This window comes from Periophthalmus magnuspinnatus, chromosome 2 (genome assembly GCF_009829125.3).
Source record: "Periophthalmus magnuspinnatus isolate fPerMag1 chromosome 2, fPerMag1.2.pri, whole genome shotgun sequence".
NCBI classification, from domain to species: Eukaryota; Metazoa; Chordata; class Actinopteri; order Gobiiformes; family Gobiidae; genus Periophthalmus; species Periophthalmus magnuspinnatus.
The window spans coordinates 10,336,403-10,347,268 of record NC_047127.1 but is presented as its reverse complement, the minus strand read 5'-3'; the positions used below and the strand labels follow the sequence as shown (position 1 = coordinate 10,347,268).

At 39.2% G+C, this 10,866-nt stretch overlaps 1 protein-coding gene across 1 annotated transcript in view; it reads right to left on the bottom strand.

Annotated features, from left to right (window-relative positions):
* The window catches only part of LOC117384960 (epithelial cell-transforming sequence 2 oncogene-like), a 28,230-nt gene continuing 17,364 nt past the window's right edge, over positions 1 to 10,866 (bottom strand). Inside the window, exons 15-22 of the mRNA XM_055228655.1 lie at positions 10,720 to 10,829; positions 9,941 to 10,088; positions 9,416 to 9,489; positions 9,100 to 9,256; positions 2,345 to 2,410; positions 2,166 to 2,254; positions 697 to 869; positions 1 to 157 (exon numbers count right to left, since the gene is read on the bottom strand). Of these exons, the coding sequence (XP_055084630.1) occupies positions 24 to 157; positions 697 to 869; positions 2,166 to 2,254; positions 2,345 to 2,410; positions 9,100 to 9,256; positions 9,416 to 9,489; positions 9,941 to 10,088; positions 10,720 to 10,829 (951 nt within the window). The 3' untranslated portion in view covers positions 1 to 23. The remainder of the gene's footprint in view (positions 158 to 696; positions 870 to 2,165; positions 2,255 to 2,344; positions 2,411 to 9,099; positions 9,257 to 9,415; positions 9,490 to 9,940; positions 10,089 to 10,719; positions 10,830 to 10,866) is intronic.

Here is a 10,866-nt window from a genome sequence, read left to right as displayed (position 1 = left end):
GTCGTTCACCTGATTTTATGCTCTCACCGGTCCCCTCTGAGCGCACTCTCTATGGTGTCCTGCAGCACGGACAGGAACAGCGCCCTCTCCTGTGCACTGTCGGCAGCGCACACCCACGAGCGACACGGGCCCTCCAGGACATAGGCGTGGGACACATCTGCACACGGCACAGTACATCACAGAGTCAGAGTTGTAGACGCTTTAAAATGTTATGTAGAATGTTCAAAATCCTGGAATAAAGGAAACTTGAGGCAAAAGTGGAGTAGATCATAAGACACTTTCAAATAGGGCCTGTACCTGATTTGAATGTATTCTTGTCAAGATAAATACTTTTTATTTTCATGCATTGTTTGGTAAAAGATGCTAAAAAAGAACAGAAAAGTTGACTGTAAAACATAATCTGTTCATTTTACGTGGCATTTTCTTGGGTAATAACTAATATAGAAGCAACTGACAGCTTCCCTGTTTAAAAGGATTGAAATACTAGTTGAGCTTGACAGAAAGTGTAAGTAAGGATTAAACAATGAGGAGCAGTGCATTACTCTTATTGTGTTTCTGTTTTAACGCACCAACAAAGAGTCTAGAAAATTAAAATGCATTATCATCACCATTATATTCTGTGGTTAATCTCAATTTCTCCACTGAAATCAAATCATGTTCCTTCACTTTTGCCTCCGGTTGTCTGAGTTGACGTACAGCGCGAGTGGTTGATCTCTCTGACGCTCAGCCTGGACAGAGCCACAGACGTCATGAAGCTGTAGGTGCAGGTGTGAGCCAGGCCAAACGGGACGTGATCCAGGCTGAGGCGGGTCAAGACCAGAGCGTCTGTGAAGAGGAACAAGCTCAAGTGTGCCACCTGCTCCAGAGCCCTGCATAAAAACATATCATACATTATTAGATGGATATGGCATTTACTCCGAGTAAATCTATGGATGAGTACTTACGAGCAGTGTTGGGAGTAACGGCGTTAAACTATAACGGCGTTACTAACTGCGTTACTTTTTCAGTAATGGAGTAATGTAACTAATTACTTTTCCTAGCGTCGTAACGCCGTTACCGTTACTGACAATAAAATGTAGCGCGTTACTTTTAATTGAGTTCACGCTGCTCTTCATCAGAGTCTCTCAGCTGAGGAGCTGCTGTTGTGTTTCTTTGGTGAAAGAGGAGGCTGGGGTGAGATAAAAGGCTTGTTTGAGATGAGGCGGGCGCAGATACGACGCCGTCAATCGGTGCGCGGTGCATGTCGGTTAGTTTTGTGTCCAAGATGCCACCGACTTGTTCTGACGTATGCGCAGGTAACGGGAAGTTTTTACGCGAGGCGAGCGCAGCAGCTCTACACTGACTGCGGCCGCCTGCATGGACTACAAACGCGTAATGCATGATGGGAAATGATGTCCTGTCCACACGGGCATTCACAGCGGATTGGGTCCGAGTTGTGTTTTGATCAGAAATGTGACTGTGTTCTCTCCAAAGAGGAACAGGCTCAGATCAGAGGTGATTAATATTTGAATACTGGACAGAGAATTACAGTGTGTGGCCAGAGAAGCTTAAAGGTTTTGTCTTATTTTACATGATTTACATTTGAATGACTTAGTTTTGCAAAACATGGTAATGAATCTTTTCAGTATTTTACTGAAAGCACTTTATTGTTACTGTTTATTTAAATGAAGAAAATACTTGAGTTGTTCAGTTGTCTGAAATTGTGTGACATGTTGATTTATTTGCACTTCAAATGAAATGTTTTATATTTTTTTAATTTTTGATTCTATATTCTATAATTTACTTGAAAACAAATGCAATATAATTGCAATCTGTTAAAGTGAAATAAATGTTAAAGATTCACATCTGTTGTGTTTTTATTGTTTTAACATAATAAGTAACGTGGAGTAAAGTAACGCAGAGTAGTTACTTTGCCTAGTAACTAGTTACTTCTCCCAAAAAGTAACTGAGTTACTAACTCAGTTACTTTTTGGGAGAAGTAACTTGTAACTATAACTAATTACATTTTTGAAGTAACTTGCCCAACACTGCTTACGAGTGGGTTAAAATGATAAAACTATCATTACCTTTCCCATAAGTATCATCACAAAATCAGGCTTAGTACAACCGTCCCGTCATACAACAAATTGAGAACAGAAGCCTTTATTCGCGTAGTAGAGACGTACTTGACGCTGTCTGGGAGCTGCTCCTCCAGACTCCGGTACAGAGCACACCTGTGAGTGGTGACCAGCTGTCGGTTTCCTTCTGCAAGCTTCTGTTAATGATAAAACAGAGCACGACTTCAGAATATGTGATAAGTTCAACCAGAAATGAACAAATGGGAAATAAAAAATGCACGTGTTACCGGACAGCCCTGTATCATCTGCTGGGCCTCCTCCAACAACTTGTCTCTTTGTGAGTTTCGCTTTAACTGAAACAATGGGCAGAAAGTTAGGACTGAATGATTGTCTCAGTGGTGGTAGTAGTACAGCTGTAGATATTTTATTTTTGAAAATGTATAATATATGCTTTTGTTTTAATTTGACTACATTTTAAAGTAGAGCTCTATCAAAGACACTTCTATGGGGTAACTTGTTAACACATAACATATTTAAATCGCCATGTTTTTAATGAGGAAACAATGTTATAACATGGTAGAAATCTCCAAAAAGTCGACTTTAAAAACCTTTGGCTTAGGAAAAAAAAACATATTCATATACATCTTAACTAGTATGGTTTACAGGTGTTTTATTCCTCAAAAATACATCAAAAAACATTCATTCTTGCTGAGAGCAGGGTCACCTCTCCAGAGATCGGACCCGTCACTTGACCGTGCTTGTCTCTACTGAGAAAGATAAGTAAATGCCATACTTCGGAACATTCAATGTAACGCAATAACAGCTGGTGCCACACCTCCCTCCAGAAAAGTTGCAGTGCACCTTTAATCGTACTGTTAGCCTCCTCTAAGCAGAGCATGTGATGGTAAACAGATGCACCAGTCCACACATACACACATAAATCTGAATACTAATGAGCCTGATTAAACTATTAATATCAGTGAGCTTGTTTACGCTAGCAACACGAGGGAATGTCCTGTCCTCTCACAATCAAACCTGTTTAAAGGCCCGTACTGTGCTAGATTTTTTCGTGATATATTGTTCTGTCATCAAAAACAGTTAAGTTTAATTTTGTGTGTCACCTACAGTGCTAAAATGCTCCGTTCCACCTTGTGATGTCATTAGTAATCCAGGAAGTGCACAAATGGCTCTTGTATATGTCAGATTTGATGCAGCATGTCGTCCATTTACATATGGATTTTTTCTAGTACTTTGTGCTTTGTGTTTGCACATTTGAGGGGATAGGCTTTTTTTTTTTACAAGTTGGGACATGATGTATTTTTTGGGGCAGAGTTTCAAATTTTTTTGTTTGGTTTTTTGGGGGCCCGGGATCTCATGAATATTATTGTATTTTGTGTTTTTGTTTTTGTTTTTTTGAGGTGGCACTACTGAGCCAGTGTTTTTTAGAGCATTCACTCAAAATTAGAGGGTTTTAATTTTTGATACTCGTCTCTATCATGTTTGTTCTTGTTTACTACTTCACTTTTGTGATTTTATGAGCTCCAAATTCAGTTTTAATTAGTCCCTTGCCTGGACAATTCTCGTCTGTCAGCTCAGGCCTTCAAAGTGGCTTTCTACTGATACTTTGCAGCTGATCTCATCAACATTCCTTGGTTGGTGTGGTGCTAACAGTGGGCATGCTCTGTCTGAGGCTTTGTTAGACTTTGACCTGAACTTTATTTTAACACAATCTGACCAGAAAGAGCTGACAGCTGGAACTACAAGGTGAAAAAGAACAAAATGCTCTAGTTTGTTTGTTTTTTTATATTGATCATATATGAACATCTACAGATGAAGTCATTAGAATATTTCACAAATTATAATATGAATGCAGATGTACTAAAGCGAACACATGCAGCTCATTTGTATTGGGCCTTGGACAGCACTTCCTCTGGGGGCTTAAAATAAAAGTAAATAATAATTTACAATGGCTGCCTTGCTACATTAAAGGGGCCCTTTAAACAATAATGATCCTAAGTTTTGATTTCTTCTTCCAAAAACTGTGAATCTTCCACAGAGTTGCACAGGCCCCTGCAACTCCATCTGAAACTATGACATCAGATTTTAGGATGTGGTGAACACAGCTTATTTATCAAAAAGGTTCAACGTTTGTGAATCATAAGTTTGTATATTTCTTTCTCCCATAGTTTTATAGGCCCCTGCCCTCCATCTGAAACATGCAACAGCAAGTGAATTCAACTAAATTTATTAAAGATTACAAGAACAAATGCATTTATGTCCAAAGGATCATGTTTGGAATCTTTATTTTTCACAAATAATAAAGCAATTATAGATTATAGGTAGCATTTTTGTCTTTTGGACTAAAGGAGCATTATGTAGAAATAAGGAAACTCAATTCAGTGTTACATTTTCTTACTTTCTTTCTTCTTCTTTCTTCCTGTACATTTTAGGGCGGGGCCATAATATCATTTTTGTCATGTCCTGACATGTTCTATTTTTTGATGTGAGGTTCGGATTTTTACGTTGACTTTTTTCCGAGTCGGGCTCCCATTGGCCCCATGAAAATCAAAGTTTGAGGTGGCGCTACTGAGTCGTCTTTCGTTATTTTTTCTCGGGGTCTTTTGTGACAATTAGAACTCGTCGAGTTCTAATTTTTGACAACACTCACTGCCATGTCGGGGCGTGTTTACTACTTGATTTATGCCATTTTCCATGCTCCGGACGCGGTTTTAATGAGTCCCTCGCCGGGACGGAGTCCCAGGCTCGGGCCTAATTAGATTTTGTTTAAATTTGGTTGTATTTTCAGGTCCACCCCTCTCATTCAAATTTTAGTTTATTTTATCTCCATAACGAAACAACTCTAGTTCAAGCTCAGTGCATTGTGGGATTTGTACTCACACTGCACTGAACAACTAAAGGCATTTCTTAGAAGATAAATGAGTAATCCAAACACGAGGGGTTTAAAATGAAAGTTACTCAATTAACTTTCATTTAATTGAGTAACTTTCATTTAATTGGGGGGGGGGGGGGGGGGGCAAGGGGGGGCTTAATCATAAGGGAAACAGGACTTCCACAGAGATCTGAAAAAGCTAACTGGTACAGAGTCCCGTGTCTTTTTCTGTATGTGAATTTTTAGCAACGCCACAACCCTGTACTCGAACCTACCGTCATTGTCCATAACGCTTTGTAGCAGAGCCGTGGATGAGCCATACTCAAATTCAAGGTCGTTCATCACATCTTTGATTATTTTGTGCTGTCTCTTCTCAGTCTTCTTGATTTTCCTGTCCGGTATGTCAATCTCCCTCCATGCTTTTTGTGTTAAACGTGTGAGGATGGCGTCGTAAGTCTCGTGTCTCATATGCAAGTAAACGTTTCCTTTGAAAATTTTTATCATCAAAGCAGTGACCATGATCTGCGTCATGGTCTGGCCTTGCGACAAATGTCTGTTTAGAGGGGTCGATTTTTTCTTTGGTGTTTTCAAGACAACAGCTGGTACATCTTTGGAGACAAACGATGGTACAACTGCCGCAGGATGAACCATGGATCTCTCAAACAGGTCATACTTTCGGTTATAAGGGGTCGATTTTTTCTTTGGTGTTTTCAAGACAACAGCTGGTACATCTCTGGAGACAAACGATGGTACAAGTGCCGCAGGTTGAACCGTGGATCTCTCAAACAGGTCATACTTTCGGTTATTGAAAGATGGCACTGATTTTTGAGATGCCACTGATTCTTGGGAAGGTACGGACATGTGGAAAGATGGAGAGGTTTGGGTAGTGCTTGAGACTTGTGTCCGCACTTGTACAGGTGCAGGCACATCTATAAACACTGGTTCCCTTTCCACACACATCTCAAACAAGTCCATATCAAAAATGTCTTCTCCCATATCCTCCTGCATAAAGTTTAACAACTTTTTAAGGTACGTAGCAACCTCATCTTCAACTATAACGTACAAACGGTCCAGATTGTGGGCGCTCGCAGGTCTTTTTCTGTCTGGGATCGGAGACATGCACTCTATTGCACTGTCCATCAAGGCAAAGTGACGGTACATAATATCTGTTAGTCTTGATGAAAATGCAGCCATATCGTTGCTTTTGAGAACCCTCAAGAGACTATGTTGACTCTCAGCCAATCCGTCCAGTTTGGCCAAGTTTAGCTTGTGAAATAATGTGTCAACTTCACGTCTGATGGTTTCATAATCGATCTCTGGCGAGCGGGGGGTGGTTAAAATTTGGCTTGTTTGGGTAGTTCCAGAGGTAGTTCCAGGGGTAGTTCCAGGGGTAGTTCCAGGGGTAGTTCCAGGGGTAGTTCCAGGGGTAGTTCCAGGGGTATTGGTCACTCTGCCCACTGAGGTAGTTCCAGGGGTAGTAGTCACTCTGCCCACTGAGGTAGTTTCAGGGGTATTGGTCACTCTGCCCACTGAGGTAGTTTCAGGGGTAGTAGTCACTCTGCCCACTGAGGTAGTTTCAGGGGTAGTACACTCTGTTCTAATCGGAGTTTCAGATTTAGGTGTGAATATTCTTCTATCTAAAGATTCCTTCAGTTTTCTGAAGTTCTTCCTAGCGAACATCGAAAAACAGCAGTGACATGGACTCTTTGTGGAGTAAAATGAGTTCTCTGATGCCGGCCGTTTAGAAGGTTCTTCAGCATCCCCTATTGGACTTGTAGTGCAACTGCGAATAGACACGCAGGAGCAAGTTAACACGTTTAAGCATGCTTTCAGACATGCTTTGGCTTTGTCAACCATGCTGCGAGCTGCGTCTGAACTAGTTAATGATGAGTTTACTCTGATACTTCCTTGTTGTTGTAACTCGGACATATCAGAGAGGGCGCTATTCACCTTTTGGGATACCTCCTTCTGAATCATTACTGTTAATTGCTCTGAGTCAGACGTCAATGGAACGTTGGGGATATTTAAAGCCCGTGCGAAAACCAAACCGATCGATTCTTCGAGAACGGCGGTTATAGTCCCAAACGCACGAGTTGACTCCTCTTCGTTCATACACCTTACCCTGACCTCGTCCTTCGGGATAACCTGTCTTAAAACGTTTGTAGATAGCGTTTGGACTAGCTGGATGAACATCGTCAGGAGAATTTGTTTGGTCTCATTGTCGCACATCCCATTAGCCAACATAGTCCACTGAAGAGGGCTCACTCTGTTAAAGTGGCTCTTTATTATCCTAATAAGATCATCTGGGGGGATATGAATCTTGTCTACAGTGATTGGTCTCTTCTCTTCCATTTTTTCGTTCATTCAAAAGTTTAAATTGTGTGGTCTAAAGTTTGTAGAAACCTGTACAATCGTTACAGGTACTAATTTCTGAGGAGAGCAACCCTATGACATCACAAAGCTCTCACAAAGCTCAAAGAGAACCTCAAAGAGAAACAAAGCTTTGCCAGAAACCGTTGCCATGGAGACAAGAGGTCACATGACTTCTAATACAACTCTGTGTAACCCAGGTTAACATTGTGATTTTCAAAGTAAAAGCTTGTTGATAAAAAACAGAAATAAATGTTTTTGATAAAACGTCAATAAATATGTGATATGGTTACAATTAATTTCAAAAGTCAAATATTTTATTATTATTATTATTATTATTATTATTATTATTATTATTATTATTATATATTTATTGAACCACGTGACTAGCAGGAACCAACCGGATTGTTTTGGGGTTTTTTCCTATGCTAGACGAGGGAGATATGCAGACAGCACAGGCAGAGCTGCTGCAGAAAGGAGAGGAGAGCCAAAAAGGAGTCTAAAGTTGATTAAAGTGATATTTCTAAACTAAAAAGAGAGTATTTTTGTTTTTCAACATGTCCCAGTGTGGAAACGGTTAGATTTTTTTGATGAATGGGACTTGGTGAGTGTAAAATAAATGTATTTTATTTTGTGCAATGTAATAATCTTTTCAAGAGAATGTAATGCAAAACCTAAATAGCTAAAAAATGATAGAATTTGAAAGTTCATTGCCCAGACTTGTCCCTGTCGCGTCCGCCATTTTGGCGACAGCGTGTTCTGAACAAGAATCAATTAAGACTACCGATGATAATTTTCTGTATTGTAACACTATCCTAGCAATGTATTTTGTGTACTTACACATATTTTATCTTGTCTATGATAGGCTTTTAAAGTATGGTTTGAAAGAATTCAGCTAAATACCAACTTTGAGAACCACGTGTGTGAAACAAGTAGAAGAAAGAGACTTTATTCTTTGCAACACAGGGTGATTCAGCCTTTTGCTGAATTCATTTTAGTTTTGTCCAATTTTACCTTTTTATTTGATTGATGATAACGAACAGTTGTAAAAGGGAATTTTACAATTATGGTTATTCTTGTTTGGTTGTAAACAACAAAACAAAATGGTTCAAACTTAAAGGGTAACTTTGAGTAGAACTGAAAAGAACTAAAGATTATTTAAATTAAAAAGTTAACTCAACAACAAGAAAATAGATAAGAGATAACTTAAACTAGATCTAACTAACTTAAAAAGGTTGCAACCGATTAATTTAGAAATTTAAAACTGAAAGAAAAATCTTTAAATCAAAAGAAAGGTTTAAAGTGAAAACGAGTTTTGAAATTAATGTTTAATGTAAATGTCTGTCCATGTATTTTTCTTATTTTTTACAAACTGTTCAATAAGAAAGCCGGCGATTTAAACTAATTTCACTGGTCTGTGGTTCTTATAACTCAGGTTCTTCCAACAATTGCTCCAGTAGTCGTACCTAACCGAAATTCACTGATCCATAGAAGAGTATTACATACACTTAACTGATATTCCCCTGTAGTTAACACTCTGAGGTGCTACATCTGGAATTCACCACATACATCTATGGAGACAGGTTATTTTTGCAGAAGCTTAAATATGACACGAAAAATACGACACGTTGGTACATGTTTTTTCACAGTGTTTTTAGTGTTTTACTAATAAAATAACAGTAATAAAATCACACATAATGAAAGGTTTTTAGTTATTTTAGCCCTATGTTAAGTAAAGAAATGGAGTACTTTCTCCACCCCAGATAAGTTTGAAATAGTTACCTCCTGCAGGAAGTGTTTATACTGCCGTAGAGTACTAAGTGCAGATGAGAGGTGGGCGTGGTCGGCGTGCCCTGGGGCCGTGTGCAGAGACAGAGCCTGGGTCAGTGTGCAGTACTCCTCAATCCTCCACAGGGGGCACAGCAGCAGCTCCTGTAGACTGCACCATATGGTAAGAACATGTCATATTTGTACTACAAAGTGTACAGTGTAGTGACATGTGTACTACAAAGTGTGCAGTGTAGTGACATGTGTACTACAAAGTGTGCAGGGTACTCACATGTGTACTATAAAGTGTACAATGCAGTTTGAGTTCTACCTGAGCATGTGAGTGGTCAGTGTTCGGTCTGTTCTCTTCAGGAATGCCCGGAACAATGGTTTACTCTCTCTGCACTGAAAAAAGATAAAAATTATTCTTTAAGCGAACAAATTATGCAAAATCGACCAAAATTTACATTCAATTTTTGCCTTTAGTTGTTCTCTACATGCAAGGCTAAAAATGTCTTGTTGTCATTTTTCAGAAAAAATTGGAAAATCTGCTCTTTGCTACTATGAGGAGGCGGGGCTTCGTAGTTCTGCAGTTTGCAGTTCTGCAGAAAGTCAATGGCCAAACATCTATTGCTACATTCAATTTACAATTAAAACGTAAAATAATGTTCTGCATAGTATATTATAGTTTCATAATAACTCAAAACAAAAAACAAACAAACAATGCAACTGTCTAAAATATCATCTCAAAACTTAACCTTACCCAAGACATTTACTCATTTATAACTTATTGTATTTACACATAAGCTATACACAACTCACATAATTATGAAAAACGTGCACTGCGTATTAGTACCTTGTCGATAGTGTGTACAGCAGTGCAGTAGTTATTGAAGTAGTTGGTGTATATTCTCAGTTTTTGGCAGAACTTCACAAGCACGTCTCCCACACACTGCTGAGCGCTCCACTGCCTCAGCCTCGAGTCTAAGTCTGTCTGGAGAACTCTGTGACAGAAACATGATGTCAAAATACAGCTTTGTACGTGTGAATATGTGTGTGTCACGTTTACATGCAGAACAGGCAAAAAATTGGAATACTCCAGTTGTACTCTGAGAAGTACTGTATTTAATAGCACACCCCAGTCATGCTAGGAGAGGCGTTCAACTGCACAGTGTAAGAAAAACTCAGGTAAAAACATGTATTTGGATGTTTACTGACTCATTTTCAATCAGCAGTGATGACAAACTACCTCCACTGCACAGAAGACTAGCTTGTGCTGTCGCATTGTTTTTTTTCTGTGCTATGCTAAAAGTGAAAGTGAAACTACTGGAGCTTCGATGTTTATTTTCACTGTGGAGAGCAAATAACGTGTGAGCAACTCCTACTAAAAATAACATGTAAGTGAGCTATGACTTATTTATACTTGCAAAAGCATAATTATTGTTTATGATAGCAGTTTTTATTAGGAATTACAGCTACTAAATTGTATTTCTCTTTGCAAGGGTGGTCTGAGTGGTTCACTGGAGAAATTAGACAAAATTTGAATTAAGCACATACTCAGACTTACCTGTGCATGTAAACCTACTGTAAGTTTGTGTGTGTGAGTGCGTGTGGTGTGTGTGCGTGTGTGTGTACCTGTTGAGTTGCAGTATATGTGACACAGGACTGAGGATGATCTGGATGTCGGCGATGCTGATAATGGCTCTATTAGAGTTAAGCGCGGCGGTCAGAGGCTCCTCATAAACCTGTTCAAGAAAGGTACTATATTTTACTTATTCAAAC